The sequence below is a fragment of the Lepisma saccharinum genome, chromosome 2, assembly GCF_977018435.1.
Source record: "Lepisma saccharinum chromosome 2, izLepSacc3.1, whole genome shotgun sequence".
NCBI lineage: Eukaryota > Metazoa > Arthropoda > Insecta > Zygentoma > Lepismatidae > Lepisma > Lepisma saccharinum.
Window position 1 is genome coordinate 48,720,230 of NC_139230.1, and position 22,816 is coordinate 48,743,045.

Genomic DNA, 22,816 nt, shown 5'->3' on the forward strand with positions numbered 1-22,816 from the left:
ATTCCAAAAAGTAACTAAGCCTCATTACTTTCATAAGAAAATTAGTTGCGATACTGATCACACTGCCATCTATATTGTCATCCGTCTCGAGAACCAGTTTCTTCGCTCGTTTTCCACACTACGTATTCAAGGCGCTGTAGTTCAGTACAGCAGAATTGAGCTGATATTTCGTACGAGAAGAGAGACGCTTGTGGGAAAACGGAAGTGTTGGAGTTAAATAGAACAAGGTAACTACAGTATATACGTAATACAATTAACATTATAGCCTTTATCGATGTTCTACAGATATAATGCCCTTGTACATGTCTGAATGTGAATAACGTTCCGGGCAAATGCATTTCACGATCGAGCTTTCCACTGCGGAAAAAAAATCTTTGCCTTTTGTAGTAGGTTTCACTCCAAAAACCTTCTAGTGATGTTAAATTTGTGGATAACGACTTGAAAAATCTGTACGGTTTGAACGATACTTAATATTCGAGTGACATGTGTTTACACGTAAATCCACTTTGACTGTTGGTTCGCACTTACCCATATCTTGAGCCATAGGCGTCACTATCTTCAAATTGGAGGAGGGAGTACGAAACAAAACATGCTTGAATTAACCTTATTGTTATCATTATTATTTCAATAGTATAACTATCATTATTAAAATAGTAACATTATTATCTTTCTTGGTTATTTAACGTTGTTTTACATTTTTTTTCAATTCAATAGTTGAACCTTGTTCGCTTTCTTTCTCACTTGATATGCCCGATTGAGAAGAATTTGAAGAGTCAAATTAGTTTCAAATCACTGCCATACGTCCCTAGAATTATCTGCAGGTCTATAAAAAAATATTTCCGTTATCGTTGTCGCTTTCAAGCTATAGTTTCTTTAACCCCATGACTAAAACGGACAATAGTTAGTGGATATTAACTATTAATTTATCTTCTAGATCAAATTTGGAAACTAGAAACGCAAATAAATGAAGGAACGACTTGAGATGACCGGACCCCTCTCCGATTTTCTTCATATTTGGCATACTCACTAATTGAGTCGTCCTAATCACGAATCTGAAGTTAAAATGGTACTAGTTTACTATCCTTCGGACAGATTTCTTCATTTCTACAGAAGAAACTACTTACCGTAATATGTTCCTGTAGTATTGTCTAACATCTGGTAGGTGTTTTGTGTGATGTGGGAATGTTTCATAGCGGAAATTCAACCATTGACGCATAGTCCCACGAACCATTCATACATAGCCCCACGAACCATTTCCGGTAAGGTTAGGTTAGGTAGGGTCACAATAGGTTACAATAGTTAAAAATTGGTTTCGAAAAAATATGCGTAGCCCCACACAACATTCTCGCATAGCCCCACGAACCATTGACACATAGCCCCACAAACCATTTGCGGAAACGTACGTTCTCCAGTTACAAAAACACTTTTTTTAAAAAAAAAACAAAAAAAACTTGAATACACGTTAAAAAATTATCCGCGAAGCAGATAGGTAAGTACAAATGTCAAAAATTGACGAAACTCAGAAGTTATAGGTGTCCGAAGGATAGTAAACATTTACTCGTGTTTCCTTGACACTGTTTTTTCACTTCCCAATACATGCTTTCGTAGTTAGGTTAGGCAGGTCAGGTCTTAAGCCCCTATCACACGGAACTGGATTTCTAGTAGGAATGCCCTAGTTGGCGCTGAACTGACTTCTTGACTGGTTTTGAGGAATAGGACATGTTCTAATTGGTACTAGCTTTCCTCGACTGGATTCTGTGGAACAGCCAATCAGAGCAATGTCTGGGCATGTGAAGATAATCTGAGAGTTTGCAAAGGAGCGTTTTTTGATGTCTGTTTTTTTGTCTGTGGTTTCCAAGTGCTGGCTGTTTTATTTTATAGCACAGGTTATATATAGTTTCTCAGTTTCTCGATAAAAAAACAGTAAAGAGATGATGTGCAGTGCATTCGTGTTCAGTTCATTAATATTTAGGTATTTATGCAAAGCGATGAGATATGTACGTGACAAATGTGATTAGCTGAAAATGAAAATCCTTATTATTACAATACAAGTGTATTAATAAATGTTTGACTTTTTTTGTGAATGAATCCTGCGAATCTCGTGTATGAATAATGCAAACCAGAGTTAAAAAGCTTGTTTGGTACGCATTCATTACCATATTTTTTTTTTCGAGCCAATCTCTAGTTCATACTTTTTCTTTTTTAATAAAAGCACAAAGCAGTAATTCTCCTACAACATTCTTCAAATTACTCGTCCACCTTTAAGCCGGCTTTAGACGAAAGCATTTCCATTAACATTTTTGCTAGCATAAATGCTACGTAAATGTGTCCAAAAATGTTATAACATAGTACTTTACAGGTTTACACCAAAGCACTTCATGGATCATTTCAGTTAGCTGTTCCAATTACAATGTCTAATACATACAGCAGGAAAGGCACGTCGAGGTACACTGTCTATGGTGAGAGAACGGTGTTTACAATTGAAAAAGCTAAAATATTCTTCCACAGGTGTACAGTAAACGTTGTAAAGTATGTATTTTATCAGCGCCATTCTTCTCTACCTAAAACCATTTAATACGAAGCGATATTCCTCTCGGTTGAATATACACTGCTGTTTGTGAAAATTGCAACACGAAGAAGGAAACGTATGATTGAAATGAACTTTATACCACAGATTAGGTACATGCCAATACACAAATGATAGAGTTACAGAACTGTACATGGTCTCTGACCTTGAGAATTCAGTATGATGTGAAGCTCCCATGTGCTGCAAACAGAGCCTCTACACGTCGTGGCATGGAATCAAGGAGGGCCTGGATATGTTCCTGGGGAATCTCCCTCCACGCGGTTTGTATGTGAGTCCACAAAGCATCAATAGTGGTTGCTGGAGGACCGTGACGAACAAGTTGCCGACCAACCATATCCCGGACATGTTCGATGGGCGACATGTCAGGCGAACGTGCAGGCCAGTGAAGCAGTGGTAACTGTCGTTCTTCGAAGACTGCTTGCACATTCCTCGCCACATGTGGCCGGGCATTGACCTGCTGAAATATGGCATGTGGAGTTGCCTGAAGGAGGGGCAGTGCCTCGGGCTCTAAAACCTCCCTGACGTAGAGGTTGCTGTTCAGATTGCCTTCAATACGTAGGAGGGGAGATGGCATGTTGTGTCCAATGGCGCCCCAAACCATCACACTTGGCGTTTTTCCGCTATGCCGCTCAACAATGCAGGTTGCCAGATTGCGTTCACCACGGTAGCGTCTAACACCTATGCGGCCATCACTGTACGACACGTTTAAGCGGGACTCGTCCGAAAATACTACATTTTGCTACTTAGCATGCCAGCGGCGGCATTCACGTGCCCATTGCAGTCTGAGGCGTTTGTGGTTTCTGGACAATGGAAGCCGTCGCAATGGCATGCGTGCCACCAGCCCAACCCGCAGCAGACATCGTCGTACCGTCGACGCAGACAGGTCCACAACCGTTGTAGTGCTCCAGCGTCGAGCCAACACTGTGGACGAAGCTGTACGGTGCGTTACAGCCATGCGGACAAGATGGCAGTCATCCCGTGCTGTGGTCACATTGCGTGGTCCAGTACCTGCTCGTCGCTGTGTACGACCCTCTTCTATCCACTGGCTCCACACACGCATCACTGTCGTAGCAGTATGCCCTGTACGAGCCGAAATGTCACGGTATGACAAACCCGCTTCCCGGAGACCGCTCATTCTGCCCCATTCGAACACACTCACTCACATGCTGATATTGCACCCTTTGACGTCGACGAGGCATACCAGCACTTGCTTTCACGTTTCCACTTCGTTTGACTGTAACACTGACCTTTCCGGTTACACAAGAGAGGGCGCTGCTGGGCCTACATGCACACCATCTCTCTGCAATCCTAATCACTTATTACTGGTACACTGTTCTACACATCCTCCGAGTTTGGATTAATTTGGGCCATTTTTTCTGGGTTTTCACAAACAGCAGTGTATATCGTATTTTAAAAGTGTAAAGTGATACGTTGTTTACATCTCACGAAGCCGCCATTATGGGAACGAAAGACCAATGCGAAAGACTATCGACAAGTACGGTATAACAAGTAACGTGTGAGGCGAAAACTAGCAAATGGGTAGCCAGTCCAGCGTCAACTAGAGCATCCCTACTGGATATCCAGTTCCATGTGATTCAGGCTTAGCATTACAATAAGATCCCTAAATGCTTTCTACTACTGATCGCGGCGAGAAGGTTTGAATTCTACCTTCTATCAACGAAGAATGCCTTGTCCATAGGAGCACACATGCTTGCGTTAGGTAATTTATAGGTTTTTTTTCAACATAAATAACTCTTTTCGAAATCCAAACAGTGCTCATTACTTCAAGGAAGGTTCAAATTTTTACTTCAATTTTCTTCCACTTTTGGATAATCGCGAAGATGAGGATGATATGATGAAATTGATGAAGGCACACTCACAAATAATACCCATTCCTAGGCCGGGATTTGAACTTGGGAGCCCTGGCGTCGTAGCGCGGTGTGCTAACCACTCACCCATGCAGGTCGGCCGGCGCATGCCTGGTTTGAGTCTCAGGAAAGTTGTGTATGCGTGTGTCGAATCCTCAAAGTACTAAAGGAACAAGGGGTTCGTTTATATTCTGACTGAGCTCACGATTTGTATTTTTCTTATGGTCCGTTGCTGTCAGCCTCGTTGGTTAAATTATGTGGGGATGAGTGAATAGTAGAGCCAGGACTTTTAGGCACAAAAAATTGCATAAATAGACAAGCAAAAAGCACTAAAATTTTAAATAGGCACTATCTAGATATAATAATCAGTGGCCCTAGTTTCACGGCCGTAGGCAGGAAAAATTTTCGGGCTGGGTTCACTTATAATTGTTCCCATTGGCGTTGCCAGAAAATGGAATAGAAATAATAAGTTATTTTATAATAATTTAATAATAATAATTTGGGAATACATTAGTTTAATAATAATATTGCTGTCATTATATCCTTGAGGAGACTTTTCTACTCGATCCATCAGATGAGTGAATATGCAGCACAACAGTTTTAATTATTTTCTTTTTCCGAATTTCATACAGTGTGTACTGAAATACATAGATTTTAGACACCTTCAAGAAAAAGCTTTAAAAGTTAGAGGGAAATTTTATTCGTAAAGTTTGTTGTTTGCCCAGTCACATAAAACTTATTTTTTTGGAATTTTGAAAACTGGAACCAGTTACTTTACTCTTTGGATTAAATGGTAGAATATTATATAAAAAAAACAACCTTGTGCTTGTATTGTAAACTCAATTTTTCAATCGAACGCAGTTATTTGGTTATTCTGTTCGAATACTAACTAACTGAACTATCTTCTGTTATTAACAATACAACTAATAAACATTCTGCCATTTTGTAACTTTCAATAGGCTAAACGATGTAGATTCCAGGGAGGAAGGGTTCTTTGGACATGTTAGATCCCACTTCCCGACGCTCATATTCTGTGCTCATATTGTTCCTATACTTAGAAAATAGCAATATATGCATCCACTATGCACTATACAAGTATGTGTTTTATAGGACTGCATATAAGTTAAATGTATGTACTATATCAACCGCTGCGTGAAGGATAGTGAATGTAAGCTGGAGATCCTAGGTTTGAACTCCTATCAAGGGGGATTTAAACCCTTATCAAACAGAATTTAAAGTTCGAACGGGAATTTTGGGACAATCATAAGATATTTTTTAGTCTGACCCAGAAACATCACTATAAAGAGGACAGCAGAAGTGAAAATGGAGGGGTCCCAAGTGCGCTGCGATTACGAGAATTAAACATGTTTGGCTCAAATTACATAATTTCAAATGTTTGAAAATTCTAGTTCGATCGTTTCAGCATTGTCTGTCTCCCTGTTGCATTTTTGTGAAGCTGCGAATACATTTTCGAAAATGAGTTACAGATTTTTGTTTCTGGACATCCATTAATCCAACAAGCCAGAAGTTTCGGGGGGGTTGAACCTTAACCTCCCGCTCTAAATACGGGCATGCCTAGTTTATATGGGCATTTGGGCATGTGGGGTTCACCCAATAATTTGCTTCGTATTGTTGTTACACACTATGTGGAAGAAAGTCATTGGACACCCCGGTTTCAACTCTGAAACGAACTCCTCATGGAAAAGAGAGTACAGACGGGTATATATACGGCAGCAGGAGGCTTCTCAGATCATTCGCTGATAAAATGACGGACAGGAAAGAGCTCAGCATGTTTGGAAGAGGGATCATAGTAGGCTGCTCCATAGGAGACATGAGTATACGTAGCATAGCTGATGCCCGACAGGTCCCTAAATCAACTGTAGCCTTTGTCATCAAGAAGTGGAAGGAAAAGGGACACTGCAGCAATGCACCACGAAGTGGAAGACCCACTAAATTGGACGACCGGGACAGGAGAGTGCTGAAGAGGGAGATTCGGAAAAACAGGACCCGTCTGATGCATTCGATTGCAGAAGAGTTTCAAAGTGCGGTCAATTTGACTGTTTCGACCAAGACACTTCGCAAGGAGGCCCATGCGCTCGGTTATCATGGTCTAGCTGCTGCCCACAAACCCCTGATAACAAAAAACAATAAACGGCAGAGACTATGCTGGTGTAAAGAGCGGAGAAACTGGACGGTGGAGCAATGGCACAAGGTCCTATGTAGCGATGAATCACGCTTCATACTGTTTCGATCAGATGGGAGAATGTGGGTATGGCGATTACCCGGAGAACGTCTGTTACCCGAGTGTGTAGTGGCCACAGTGAAGTATGGTGGTGGCGGCACCATATTCTGGGGTTGTTTCAGCTGGCATGGCGTGGGTCCACTACTACCGGTGTATGGTCACATGACGTCTGCGTTCTACCGATTTAATCTCGACAACTCCATGCCCCCCACGTTGTGGCGTTTCTATGGAAATGAAGAATGTGTGTTCCCGGTCGATAATGCGACTTGTCATGTTTCCAGGGCTACCACGGAGTGGTATGCAGAAAATAATGTCACCCGACTGGATTGGCCTGCTCAGAGCCCTGACCTCAACCCTATCAAACATCTATGGGACGAACTGGAGTGCTGATTGAGGTCGCGATCGCCTCGCCCTTCTACACTTCCAGGGTTGGTGACTGTACCGAAGGAGGAATGGCGGAATATCCCACTCGGTGTACTACACGACCTTGTGGCCAGTTTACCACGACTAGTGGCTGCTGTTATCGCTGCCAAAGGCGGACCGACCTCCTACTGATTGCAAGAAAACTGATGGTATCTGCTGACATGTGGTGTCCAATGACTTTCTTCCACATAGTGTATTTTAGTTTAACAAAACAAACTGTTTCAAATTCTCCCAACTTAGCTAAATCTCCAATTTGGTACTTGTTCCAGGGGCCGTTGACCCACTGTACCCCCTGAGAATTATGTTGATTTTTTCAATAGACAGATTTCTATGTTTTACGTAATATAAAATTGGTTCCAGCGCGCGGAGATATTTGATTCCAAAATAGCTATGGCACCAGTGAGTAAAAAGCTGCCATTTCGGAGTACTCTTGCCTCTTTTTGTTAGTAAAAAACGGTTTGTATGCACACTCAAATAGCGTAAGAATACGTCGAAAATAACTATCAGTCCAAAACCTACCAATCCTAACCTAAGGACGTAAAATTATAGCTGCTGTTGTGGAATGTCGTGTTGGATGCTATACTTTGTATTTACTTGCCCGAAGCCTTTGTGCTGTTCTGCATCACAAAGCTAGCAGAACAGGTTAGATAACACGTTAAGGTAGCAGACATACTTTACTTCGTACACATTTTTACGAGTTAGAAACAACTGAATGTTCATCAACAACAAAATATTTCTCTCGAGGGGGTACAGTGGGATCACTAGTATTGCTCGGCAAATTGTCCATGACTATTTTAATTAATTTTTCTCTCACATCCTGTGTGTTTTTAAGCGATGGATTTTTTTTGTATGATGGTGCAGAAGTTGTCAACAGCTTGTTTTGAGTTTTCTTTTAATTCTTGAAGCTTCTTGTTTCAAATAAAGTGCACGAACATGGTGATGGACAATTTGCACGGTAATACTAATGGATCCCACTGTACCAGGCTCCAGCCCACCCAATATTTTGCCTCTTATTGTTATCATAGTTTAACAAAACTTTTACACCCCAATAATTATGCACCTTAATATTTTTTGCAACTTAATTATCCACTCTTCATAATAATTTGTTAGATCTCAAATTTGATACTTGTCCCATTATTCGTGGTTATGCCGTTATTATGAAAATAATTAATTAAGGCTTATGGCATGTGTTGTTTTGCATAAATTTGTCAATCTCAGAGTACAAGTCATCCAATTTCGTTCAAAAGTTGGCTCCACTGATAATAGGCTTCAATTTAGGAATGAACAATTATTTACATTGCACATAAATCCTGGCAGTGCTTCCAACTCTTGACCAGTGTTTTGAAACACTCTGTAGGCCATATAAACTATTTATATATTTGGCCAGCGGTTGATGGCTCTGAATTAGAAGGGCTAGTAGGAAGAAAATGGGGTAATATAGGAAATTAGGTCAGTAGTTACATATACTTAGAAAATGGGGTTTCTAATAAGTACATGTAGTTATTGATCTAACTGTCTCTATTGCCCCATTTTCTTCCTCTTAACCCTTTACCTAATTCAGAGCCACCAGCCGCGTTGACCGCGTGAACAGCTCAATAGTACAAAATAAAAGTTGTCAAAAGTAAGCAAGCGTTTAGATTAAGAAAGGAGGAAACGTTAATGACTTCAAGACAGTGTTTGGAAGTAACTAGTTACAAGTAACTCGGTTACAAGTAAGTTACTTTTTTGAGAAAATGTAACTGTAACTAGTTACTTTTAAGTGAGTAACTGTAACTGAGTTACTTTTTACGATAGAAGTAACGTTTTAACAGTTACTTCTACAGTTACTTTGCGACACTTAAATTGCTATGTAAGTGTCATAAAGTATTGGCGATTTAGGATACAAAGTGAGCTGGAATTTAGTTTCTGCTGTGATATAAAACCCTATCTTTGATGCATTAATTCTTGCAAACAATAGATGAAGAGGAAAAGAGAAAGTAGTAAATTTGTCTCCTGGCGGTGGTCAGTCTGTAGGCTCCAGCCAGGTGCCAGGAATTTCAAGGTTTATCGTATGTTTCATCTCTAGTTTGGTAGACCTGAATTTCAAAGCGATATACACACCTCGGAAGAGGGGCAGATTTTCCAGAAGCGGGAAGATAAGGTTCTAGGAGAATTCCTTCCTATTGCTGACAGTTTGCCATTGTCAGTTGTGTGCTGTGAAGTGTCTCTTGTTTCTGTAGTTTGTTCCTCGGTGACCTTATAACTTACCCCTTCTGTAAGCAGCATCCGATAGTTCCTTCCTTTGCTATAATAGCGGATTAAGCTGAAAAGGGACGTACTGCAATATTTCAGTGTTTTTACGAAATAATTCAACGATACTGGTAGTATGAACGAAACTGAAGAAGGCGAGAGATAGCAATTGCGCATATGAATGGAAAACAATCCAATTGTTTCCACGTGATTCATTTATCTCAGTTCCTGATAATTTAAAAATGAAAGTAAAAATATTTCCGGTTACAATTCGCTTATTTACGATTATTCAGCATTTCTGGATATTTTGAAAAAAGTAATATTTTGGTAAGTGCTATTCGTTTGATTTAAATGAGAACCCATTTTCTTGAAATAACAGATACAACAGATCTCACCATTATTATTGTACAACAGTGAATTACAACACTCAAGTGGCAAACTAACGAATCAGGAAGACCCTAGCCATCATTCTTGCTTGTTTATGTAATCCTCTGAGAGAGAACTGAAGGGAGTTTAAATGCCATTTTCACCTTCATTGATAACGCACAATTATAGGCTACTACATTATAATATTTACCATTTTCTGGTTTATAAACACTTGAAATTATACAACAAAATTTATTTCTTTCTGACACGCCCTTTATGCAAAACAGACCTCCCTTCTTTGAATATATTCTACGTGAGTGATATATCTCTCTCTCTCTTTCTATACAGTTTCTAAAATCCCCGCCACTCCAATGGACATTCCTTAAGAACAACAATGATAATAAATACAAATGTTTGTCGGAGTAGCTCAGGTCAACCTCCGTGGCGGAGTGGTTAGCACAACGCACTATATGTCAGGGGTCCCGGATTCTAGTTCGTTTCGGACATGGATGTGTTTATTCCAATGAGAATACAGAAAACAGAAAATTGGCATACGTGAAAATTGAGAAGATGTGAATAACGGGGATACTACCGCATAGGGGTATTCTTTACAAAAAAAAGTCGTTAAGGTGCCTGACTAACATGCGAGAGATCCCGGGTTCGATCCTCGATGGGGGAGAACAGATTTTTTCCACCTGTTGAAGCTGCTCCAGCGCCCACCCAGCTTCGTATAAAGTGAGTATCTGGAGGAAACTCTGGGGGGGGGGGAGGATGCCAGGGACGTGGTGCTCATCACATCACCCCCACCTTCGGTCACGATCAAGAAAGTGTGGGGCTCTAACTTCACACCCCCTATACGCCTTCATGGCGTCGCGCAAAGCACAGGAGAGCATTTATTTTGTAATAAATATAAATATACGAAGACTTATATTATGTACCAGTAACGTAAGTAAAAGACATGTTAGTCTTCACAAAATAATTTATTACAATTAATGATCGATTTGTGCAATTTGGTTGCAAGAAAATTTTCAGCAGAAAGTAACCGCAAAAGTAACTTAGTTACTTTTGAAGTACATGTAACTGTAACAGAGTTACTTTTTAAAACGAGTAACTGTTACTTTTTAAGCAAATAACTGTAACTAGTTACCTTTTAAAAAGTAACTTTCCGAACGCTGCTTCACGAGTACTTTTGTTTCTTGCTACAGGCAGATAATCTCTCAATCATGGCTGCAGGTGACGAAAATCAACTTCAGCTGAAGATGAAGGATGACTTAATAGAGAAGCTGACGACCAAGAAGAAACGTCTTATAAGGATAGTCAACTCGCTTGCAGAGAGCCTTGAAATAGCAACATCCAGATTCGTTGATATGAGGTAAAGAATGTAAATATGCGGTGTCCCTAGCCATGGGCGTCGCCAGAAATTTCTGTAGGGGCGCTCAGGCCTTGAATAGTATTATCATGGTTATAATGTTATAGGAGCCGCGGTGATCTAGTCGATAGGGCATGTGACTGCCCCGCGGGAGACCCGGGAACGATTCATGGGGTGGTCGGAATTTTTCCGGCCTTGTCCCCGCATGAAACGCGCTGGGGCTCACTCAGCCTCAAATCAATGGGTATCCTGGTGAGCTTGGTGCTGATCACATCACCTCCAAAATGGCAGAGATTGAGAATGTGTGAGGACCTACCCCAACATCCTCTAAAAGTGCCTCCATGGCACGGTGCTATATGCACGGGGAACTTTACCTTTTTACCTTAACTTTTGATGTAATTTTCTCTATCCCATTTGTTCCTACTAGCCCTTCCCCTAATTGTCTCTCCTCTCGCTCCTCCTCCACCCCCACCCCCCACACAAATGTAGTGCCATGTGCCCAGTTGCGGCGATTGGGTTACAAAATTAGGAGGCAAGCAGTGAATACGCCAGAGGGGGGCAGGGGCACCCCGCAGTCAGACACTTCGCCCCCCCCAAATCTGAACTTAATTAAATATCGAATAATAAGAGTTCATTTCTAAGAGTATGACGATTTTCACCTTTTCTAAGTTGTGTATTCTGCATGATATCACTTTTCCTGCTTATAATACCAACTTGAATAACAAATATTAATTTGTTTTATCATATGTGTGTGTGTGTGACTTTCGTTCAATATTCGAGCGCCGACCTGGACATAGGCGATTTCTCATTCATTTATGTCCTGTAATCGTCGCGATTAACCTACGTTTTAACCAGTTTTAAGAACTGGAAAAAAGCTTTGAGTGTGGATGGTTTTAAAACATTACGAACATTCTGAGGACCAGAAAACATCATCTGTAGTACGGTCGAATTATTATAATGTGGGTCGTTAGTGACAACGCTAATTATTAGCAAGACATTCAAAGGTGATTCAAGATTTGGTTGGTTTGTTGATTTTGTATTTTAAGTCCACTTATGCACAGTAAGGTTAATCGGGACTGGCCCTACAGTTTAAAGTATGGAACCCGAGACCAAAGGTGATCCAAGAGAATCGACACTACATGTCAGTTCTTGTGGATGCATCGCGGTTTTTTACTATTCAGGGACTTGATTTTCGAGAGAGTCTGAGGCAAACCTTAACAAAGGGAATTTCTTCGATACCCTTGAAGTTAATTTCAAAATGAGAGGATTTTATTCGGAAATGTATTGAACTTTAACCTTAGAATGCAAATTACACTCAAAATTCGATTCAAAACAAATTAATCTGCGTAATGTCCACACTTATTCTCAGCAAAATAAGCCAGGAAGTGGAAGAGGCGAAAGTATTCGCACTGATGCCAGATGAAACAAAATATACATTGCGAGAAAGGAACAGGACAGATATTTGTATCGCGGGCAGGTAAAAGAACTCTTTTTAGGATTTGCCACTCTTCAATCATTAGATGCAGGTTTGCTCTTTCACGTAAATATCAAAATCGAAGAACTTCTTCCCAAGAACTCCATAGGTGCCTGTAATTGTGTAGCACAAACGTACCTTGGAGTGGTAGAGTAAGAGATGCACCAAAGTCAGAATATTTCTTGAATTATGAGATAACCGTAACCTTTTTCAGATTTTTATTCCTGTGGTATGATTTCCCTGAAAGGTGAAACGCATATTTTGCCCAAAACTCTTCAGCGTTACGCAGATGGAACGAAAGTAGTCCTAATGGATTTCTTCGATATCCTAGGAAAATATACGTAAATTGGCATTTCACAAGGTTCACACTCTAGTTGTATCGTATAAAGTCTAAGAGGGGGAACGTTGATGGGCTATGACAGCCTTTAACCACTCGCTTGCTAGGCGAGACGAACGTTGTAACTCAAACTGCAAGGGGACTAGCCCCGTAAAGAAGAACACACGGACATATATTTAAAAACACTACCTTTGACTGAACAGGCAGTGGGGAGGAAAGACATAAGGAATGTTCGTTACCTGAAGTTCTACGGCGATCTCTTCTCCGCTGGTCCTTGGATCGACTTGGTCCTACTCTGTAAGAAAACGGACGAGGGAGCAACTCCGGGCTCCAAACTCTGTACTTTCGTAGACCGATATTCTAAACGATAACTTTAACTTCCGATCGTTCGTTCGCTCCTTTTTCTAAACTTATGATGCCTGTGGAGCTCTCTCGCGATAACCGGATTCAACGTAAACTGATACGGTATTCTCTGTAACAATTCCAGTTTCCAATGCAGCGTGAAAGAACTTTTGAAACCTTTGAAAAGCCTTGCTCGAAACAGGATGCTGGATGCCAGCTGCCTCATTTGGCTGCCCTTGCTATTGAGAAGAAATGTCCAGTCCTGGACGTACCGAAGGTGGGCAATGTGTTCTCCAAAGCACATACAACAAAATTCTTCTACAAGAGAATTGCACTTCACTAAGTGACTTTCGTAGATTAATTTCTTCCAACGTCATGTTTATCTTGCAAGAAAATTAATCTCTTTGAAACTTTTTTTCTTAATTCATATTATCATATAACTTGAATACTTATATTAATAGAAACAACGGAACTTGCGGCAGTTACCACGAATAAAAGAAAGAATTAATGCCTTTATTAAAGCGAATCATATGGAGATAAAATCGTAATCAAGAAGTAAATTTAGGCAGAAACGTCCACTCTAGATAAAGGACAAACCCAAGACACCATACATGAATATAATAATAATCATAAGCATTATTATATATTTATATATATATATATATATATATATATATATATATGTAGTGTTTTCGGGCGTTTTAATGTGTCTGCCCCCCCCTTCCGTCGCCCCCCCCCCCCAGTCACTTTTCCCTGGCGCCGTTACCGACTGGCAAGGTGCCAAAACTAAGGGCGCAAGGACAGTTTACATTCCCTTGTTAAGGTTTAGTGTAGTACGGAGACAAAAGTGGCAAAAGGTTGGGGACACCTGTCCCCATCGCTACTCCCTAATCGCCGCCACTGCATGTGCCACATGATCATAAGGTCACAGCTTCCTGTTAAAGTGAACTCCATAACGAAATTTGTCAATTACTTTCACTGTTAGTCTCACTCATTGATTGATTGAGTTGGTGTTTTAAGTTCACTTTATGCACAGTAAGACTAATCGGGACTGGACTTACAGTATAAAGTGGGATCCGAACCACTATGTGCCTCCACCAGGTATCGAACCAGACCCCCCTTGATTAGTCTTACTCATGAAGTAAAGGCAGAACACTCCACACGCGTATGAATTGATGCGTGTACTGTGAAGAATAATTTCTGTGCACATCTGGACTCTAGTGTACGTATTGATTTCAATTAAAGCATATTTTCTTTCGTGTCTTGTGCATGAGCACGTTTCGAAAATTTTCTAGGGAGGTTCAAAATTGGAAATTCTCTCTTGAAGTGGGGTCTATATTGACGTGGGGTTTACCGGTTAATAAAAATGGAGAAAGGTTTTGAGAGAGAACGAAAGAGAGAGAGGGGGTGGGGTCAAGAAATTATATCTAAGAAGGATACATGGAGGAAAGAAAGAAAATAGACGTGAGATAGACAAGAGATACCTGGTGGGGAGGATAGACAGGGGATAGATAGGAAAAATAATATAGGAAGTAATTTCTAAGAAGAAATATACTTAGATAACAAGGCAAGGATCTGCAGATATACTAGAGAGAAGAGAAAGAAAAATGGGATGGAAATATAAGTGAGAAAGTGAGAATAATATTTAAATACACAGCCATGAAACTAGGCGGCTGGGCAGAATTGCGCTGGTGCCACGTGTGGGAAAAGCAAAGCGAGAGCTGGACAAAAGTCGCTGGTTCCCGCGCACTGTGTGGCAACGTCAACCGCGCTGCGTTGTCTAGTTAGAGCGTCAGACCGACCCCTCTCCGGGGCACTTTTGGCCGTGTCCGAAAGGTGCAAGACCGTACTTGAAGCGAGCATCCTCAGAGTATGGTCTTGGAGTGCGGTTATGAAGTCGTGGACTGGAAGTGAAAGTCTTTCGAATTGCACTTCGACTGCAGCGCCAAATACGATCAGTAGATAAAACTGAGTACGCGTTGTTTTCCCCACGTCTTTCACCATAGCAATCACGTTGCATTTTCAAATGTTCGTACACATACATTTCCACACATTAGAAGCACTTTAACCAACAACTGGCTGACCCATAACGTATATTTAACCTGTGTTGCTGGCTTTCTACCTCCGCGATTTTAAACAAACGAACAACGAGTGTGGAAATCACGTGACCGAGTCAGCTTTCATCTGCACTGCGAGCTATGCACTTGCGTACTCCTGTTCTTGGCGCTTTCGAACTGTACTAGGTGACGTCACTTCCGCCAAAACCATGCTTCAAGTACGTACTTCGTACCTTTTGAACAGAGCCATTGTGTTGTCCCTGACCATTGGAGCAAATACTGCCAGTTTGTATCGCATGGATTACAAAGACCAACTAACTCTACAACGAGATTTATCATTCTCTTAAACCTCCTAACACACGGGGTTGTGCTCCGACGTGGCAACAGCGCGAACTTCTGCCCACCACAAGTAAGACGGATGAGAAAATGGAAAATATGTAAAACAATTTAACTTTCTTGACAATAATTTGTCTTTGAGATTAACCCAATATCTAGAATAGCGACGTAAAAATATCCGAAAAATAGCTATGGGCTTGCTCTGACCAAGCGTTGTTCAATGTAAGCCCTCTTGGTTGTCCTTGACTTTCAATCTTATTGCACCACCACGGGGCCTCCCCGATTGCGTGGTGATCGAAGGTTCACGTGTTCGATACGCGGTGGAGGCACTAAGCCTGGCTGTGCATAAAATGGACTTAAAAGCAAGAACTCGGTTATTGCAGCACGGAATAATCATACTTAGTTTTTAAGAAAGAAAAAAGTTGTTAAAAGTAACTAACCACATGTTTCTATTTGTGACTAATCATAGTTCAATGCAATTTATTTTTACTAGTGCCATCATGGACGAGTACGAGAAAACAATCTTCAAACTAATATCGCGAAATGCCGAAGAAAAGAGAGCCAATGAAGAAAAGGAAGCTGATCTAGTTAATGACATGAATGAAACAGCCGAACATCTGAGGACGGCTCAGCAAGCTAACGCAGACGTACAAAGGTATGAAAGGTTTAATAGCAATTTATTAACAGACACGAGATCAGTAAACAATTTGTGTAATATCTTTTTTAAAATTAAAATTAATAGCTTTAATGTTTGTTTTTAGGTTCATGCACAGAAAAATAGCATAAAATATACCAAAGAAAGACCCGTACTTCGATGCACAAGTATTACTAAGCAAATTGTACATGGCTATTTTCAATAAATTTTTGCCTCCTACACAGTGACGACACTACAGGGGGGGATGGGGGACGGGCGCCCCCCAGTCAGATACTTTGCCCCCCCGTCCGCCCCCCCCCCAACTGAAGTTAATGAAATATCAAATAATAAGAGTTCATTTCTAAGAGTATGACGAATTACACCTTTTCTAAGTGGTGTATTCTGCATGATATCACTTTTCCTGCTTATAATACCAATATAACTAACAAATGTTAATTTGTTTTAGTATATATACGGTATGTGTGTGTGACTTACGTTCAAGATTCGAGCGCCGACCTGGACATAGGCGATTTCTCATTTATTTACTATGTCCTGTAATCGTCCGATTAACCTAAGTTTTAACGAGTTTTAAGAACTGGAAAAAAGCGTTGAATGTGGATTGTTTTAAAACATTACGAACATTCTGAGGACCACAAGATATTATCTGTAGAACGGGCAAATTATTCTAATCGCGGGTTGTTAGTGACAATGCTAATTAGTAAAAGACATTCAAAGGTGATTCAAGATTTGGTTGGTTGGTTGATTTGGTGTTTTAAGTCCACTTTATACACAGTAAGGCTAATCGGGACTGGACCTACAGTTTAGTGTCCCCACCGGGTATCGAACCCGGGACCAAAGTTGATCCAAGAAAACCGACACTACATGTCGTTCTTGTGGATGCATTGCGGGATCTTACTATCAGGGACATTATTTTCGAGATGATGAGTCTGAGGCAAACCTTAACTATGAGAATTTCTTCTATACTCTTTAAGTTAATTTCAAAATGAAGGGATATTATTCGTAAATGTATTGGCCTTTAACCTTAAAATGCAAATTACACTCGAATTTCGATTCAAAACAAATTAATCTGCGTAACGTCCACACTTATTCTCGGCAAAATAAGCCAGGAAGTGGATCAGGTGAAAGTATTCGCACTGATGTCAGATGAAACAAAAGACACTGCGAGAAAGGAACAGGACAGATATTTGTATACCGTGCAGGTAGAAGAACGCTTTTTAGGATTTGTCACTCTTCAATCATTAGATGCAGGTTCGCTCTTTCTCGTAAATATCAAAATCGAAGAACTTCTTCCCAAGAACTCCATAGGTTCCTGTAATTGTGTAGCACAAACATACTTTGGAGTGTTAGAGTGAGAGGTGCACCAAGGTCAGAATATTTCTCGAATTATGAGATAACTGTAACCTTTTTCAGATTTTTATTCCTGTGATAACGTTTACCTGAAAGGTGAAACTCAGGTTTTGCCCAAAACTCTTCAGCGTTACGAAGATGGAACAAAAGTACTCCACTTAATGGTTTTCTTCGAAATCCTAGGAAAGTATAAATTGATATTTCACAAGGTTCACACTCTAGTTGTATTCTCTGTAACAATTCCAGTTTCCAATGCAACGTGTGAAAGAACCTTTCCGTGTTTGAAACCTTTGAAAAGCTTTGCTCAAAACAGGATGCTGGATACCAACTGCCTCATTTGGCTGTCGTTGGTATTGAGAAGAAATGTCAAGTCCTGGACGTACCGAAGGTAGGCAATGTGTTCTCCAAAGCCCATACAGCAGAATTCTCCTACAGGAGAATTGCACTTCACTAAGTGATTTTAGTTGTTTCTAATACTTAAGAAGATTAATATCTTCCAACGTCATGTTTATTTTGCAAGAAAATCAAACTCTTCGAAACATTTTTTTCGGCATTTATATTATTATCTTATAACTTGAATATTTATATCAGTAGTTTCATGTCCAGAAAGACGATGAATTATAATATTATAAATGTCTTCCAATACGGAAATAGGCCACTAGAAACAACGCAACTTGTGGCAGTTCCCACGAATAAAAAGAAGAATTAATGATTTTCTTAAAGCGAATCATATGGAGATAAACTCGTAATCAAGAAGTAAATTTAGGTAACCGTTCGCTCGGAATAAAAGACAAGCCCCAAACACCATACATGAATATAATAATAATAATTATTATTATTATAAGCATTATTGTATGTTTATATTTGCATATAATGATTTCGGGCATTTTAATGTGACTGGCACCCAACAATATTTTGTCGCCCCCCTTCCGCCCCCCAGTCATTTTTCTCTGACGCCGTCACTGCTCCTACATGTTGTTAAGAAATTGAAATTTACATATCCTAGTGCAGATATTGCCAGCAGCTTCTTTAGAGTTATTTTTATCAATTCTTGAAGCTCTCGTTCTGTAAATCATAATAAACACGATGATGGACAATTTGCTTGGTATCAGGCACGTAGCCAGGGGGAGGGATAAGGAGGCTGAAGCCACCCCCCCTCCGAAATCATACAAATATCTAATTTAAATACAGTGTATAGTAGTAATTAATTTTACATCCTTAGCAGGATTAAACATCTTGTACAATAATTTGTAATATAGTGCTTCTATAGCCTTAGGGCTTCTTTCCCCCACTTTCTCGCCTTTAGATGGTGATCCCCTCCCGAAATAAAATCCTCGCTACGGGCCTGCTTGGTATCCAACACTACGCAATACTTTTCAGTTATTGTAAAATAAGAATTTTTACCAGGTATTTATACAGGGAGATTCAGTCGTTAGAAAACCCAAGGATTGTTCAATACCTATGTTGTTGTTTTTTTGTATGTTTCCCTATGAAAATTTTATTTTATTTTCTTTGGCTATCGAAGCAGAACAATCACACCCCTTAACGAAATTGACTGTACCCGTGATCTTGAGACCCGACTCAGTGTAGAGTGATTGCATGTGCCGCAAACATGAGCTCAGTTGACGCCAGACCTGAAATCGCCTGATTATTTTTTTGATGTTGAATAAAGAGCCTGTATATAGCAATAAGCCGTGAACAAATTACGCCGTCAGACTCAATACGGCGAGAGGTCGTTGTCATTTCCAATACCAGTATCACATTATCACATGTCTTTATTAATTTGCAACCTCACAAAAGTGCTTGGTTGTTGGAAGGGGGTCACCTCTTTGCATATGCTGGCTTTTCTAGCGAGAGAATCACCTTGCATTGAAATGACAACACGAGTAAATCTTAGAACATTTCTTTTGCAAAACGCTTTCAGACAGCCTTTATATAATTTAAATCAACTGAAGTACTTAATTGTTCATTGACAATATTATTTTTATTTAACAGGAAGCATGAGCGCACCACAGCCAACATTCTGAAGTTGCAAGAAAATGAAAAAGCTCTGCAATTAGAGATTGCATCATTAGGATGTCAACTGAAGACTGAGGAGAACAAGTACGCTGCTCTTCGATCACAAATGGAGAAAAAACTGGAACAGTAAGTATATTGATTTTCAGCTACCTGCATTCCATTTTCAATCATAGTTACCCAATGTTTTGCACAACCATAAATTAGACTTATGCACAGTTTCACGTGTCTAGATATGCTTAATATTAAACTACAAATTCTGATAATGGTAAATACAGTCTTAAACTTTTATTTAATATCAAATACACATTTTTCTAATTATTTTATATTGGAATACATATGTCTTAATAGTTTCTTAATGTATATACAGAAGTGCAAATACAAGAAAGAGAGAGAGAAAATAAAAAATGAAAGAGATACAAATAGTGAGAGGAAGAAACAGCGAAGCAGAGAAGCAGAGGCGAGCAAGAGTGTAGCAGAAATTAAAGGGGGAGAGACAGAGAAATGATAGGAACGAGAGGGAAAGAAAATATGTAATAGAAGCGAGAGGGAAATAAGAGTAAACTGAGAAAGAGAAATAAATGAAGAGAGCAAAAGAGAGGCTAATTGGAATGGATCTACAATTCAAAAGTGGGTCCACCCTTTGGGTCGGCGAATTATTTTCAGGAGGCTCCATGTCGGTGGTCATAGATACTGACATGATCTCTCTTTCTACCTTTATCTGTTTTTCTCACTTTCTTATCTTCTATTTCTACCCTTCTCATCCTCTTTTTGCTTTGGTCCGAAACTTCTTTTATTATTTTATCTTCCTTCTCTTTCCTCTTTTCTTTCTTCCTATGATCCCTATCTCTATCTTCTCTCCCTTTACTCTTTCTTTTTGTTCTATTTTTATCTTTTATTTCTACCTTTCCTCCCCTGTTCTCCACGACTTCTCCCTATTTTATCTGGTTATTTATGTAATTCTATCACCCATCTCTGTCTCTTCTATCTCTCTTTTCTCTCCTTTCACCTTCCTTTCACCCCCTCTGTCCCTCCCTTTCCTCTTTCTTGTTATCTATCTCCCTCTCTTCTCGACTTGTTTCCTCTTTATACTTCTGTCTCCCTCCTCTATCTCTCTATATCTATTGTTCCTCTTTTCCTCTTTCCTTTCCTATTCTTCCTCTTATATAACTCTCCCTTTTCCTTTCTTCATCTAATCTCGATTTTCTCTCTTTCTGTCTTCCCTCCTCTGTTCTCCACCCCCTTTCCTTTGTCTTCGGATTATCTATTTACTTCTATATCACTCTCCTATTTCTCCCCTTCCACTGATCTCTATTTTTCTTTGTATCTTCATGACCCTCCTCTCTTACTTCATTTGCATCTCTATTTCTTTCCACCTTTTCTCTGTCTTTTTTTCCTATCCATCGACGAGTGTGTGTATCTTACTTTACTATAACTGATTCAGAAAACGGGTTTTTAACCCACCCTCTCCAATTCTTATAGCAACGCCTCTAAGTACATGAATAATCATAAGGGACAATAAAAGTACAGGTAAGAATAGTCAAAGTTCCTGGCAAAGACGCCATAATTTGACATTTTAAACAGTGCTTATAATGTTTATTCGCATCGGCCCATCGTTCATTCAAAGTTATAAAAAACAAAACAGATCCACTGCTATTTTTATTGTCAAAATCAGAAGTAAACTTCAGTTAGTTGATAGCCAAAGTAAAAATTGCTTTATGTGGAAAAAATATTGTGTAAAATACAACAGCGAGGTTGATCTTAATGTTCTGCCAGTTCCACGAATCCACGGTATTCAAAATTTTAAAATTCCAGCTTTGTGAGAAATCGCATAATAGAATGAATGGGCTTTTCAGTACACTAACAGCATGAAATTTAAAAATAAAAATGGAAAAAGTTTTGCTGGATGTTCACTAATCTGGTGGATCGATAAGCAGTCCCCCATGGATATAATATTAAATGTGGAATAAAATTTGCTTAATTTCAATAGTTTATAATAATCATTTCTGTGTAATGATCATACTATTATACTTTTATAAATGCCTACCCTCCTACAAACATTTCTGATGATCCCTATGGTATCAACATAGAATTCCACAACATACAGAGTATTGGAGAACATTTAGATACTTAGTGTTTTAGAATTCACGAAATAATCTATTTATTTTAATTCTTAGGATCAATGTTCAAATAGAACAGGATATTACTGCTGGAAACGAGCAAGTTGAATTATTAAAAACAAAATTGAAAGTGGAAGAAATAAAACTTGCAAGCTTAAGGCAACGATTGCAGCAGAAGAACATTGAAAACAAGCGCCTAATGTTAGTTATAGATGATCTTTTCAAGGATACAAAAGCCATAGAGAACAATGAGAAACAAAGTGACCCTATAAAGTTAGATTTCTTTTAGACATATGTAATATAATTTAACTGTTAGTGTATATTTTGGTGAATACATTGTAATACTTCACTTACAAGTGCTGTAGTATGGTATGGTAATTATTTTTGAAAAAGTGATTATTAATTATTAAAATAATGACCATACTACAACACTTCTAAGTGAAGTATTACAATGTATTTTTGTTTCACTCAGATAGTTTCTTTGTTACAAATTCCTTTCTTTATATTATAAGGTTATTGTAATTTTGATCTTCATATTCACCTTTTGTACTTTAACTTCTACATATAAAGAACTATAGTGATTATGTATTTAAGAATATACTATGCTGGAATGTCAGGTTTTGAGATTTCGAAAGTATGTTTTTCTTACCACGTGTCGAATTTACAAAAATTTGACATTTTAGTGCTAACATCTACCCACAAGCGCTTAATCCTATTGTAGAGTTAATTTTGTTTTTTATTTATAATTTACCTTGGTCTGTCCATTAAAGTTTGTATATATCTTGTATAGTAACATTCAAATTTCATTATCTGATACACTATGAATTGTTTGAAAAAGTGATTATTAATTATTAAAATAATGACCATACTACAACACTTCTAAGTGAAGTATTACAATGTATTTTTGTTTCACTCAGATAGTTTCTTTGTTACAAATTCCTTTCTTTATATTATAAGGTTATTGTAATTTTGATCTTCATATTCACCTTTTGTACTTTAACTTCTACATATAAAGAACTATAGTGATTATGTATTTAAGAATATACTA

The 22,816-nt window shown here is 39.1% G+C and overlaps 1 protein-coding gene across 1 annotated transcript; it reads left to right on the forward strand.

Moving 5' to 3' along the window:
- The first annotated feature begins 125 nt into the window (after window positions 1-125).
- On the forward strand, window positions 126-22,575 carry LOC145984428 (transforming acidic coiled-coil-containing protein 1-like). The gene is made up of 5 exons (XM_083118091.1): window positions 126-227; window positions 10,921-11,087; window positions 16,124-16,285; window positions 19,628-19,777; window positions 21,826-22,575. The coding sequence occupies exons 2-5, from the start codon at window positions 10,939-10,941 to the stop codon at window positions 22,055-22,057; spliced, it is 693 nt and encodes a 230-aa protein (XP_082974217.1). The 5' UTR covers window positions 126-227; window positions 10,921-10,938; the 3' UTR covers window positions 22,058-22,575.
- Window positions 22,576-22,816: the final 241 nt, after the last annotated feature.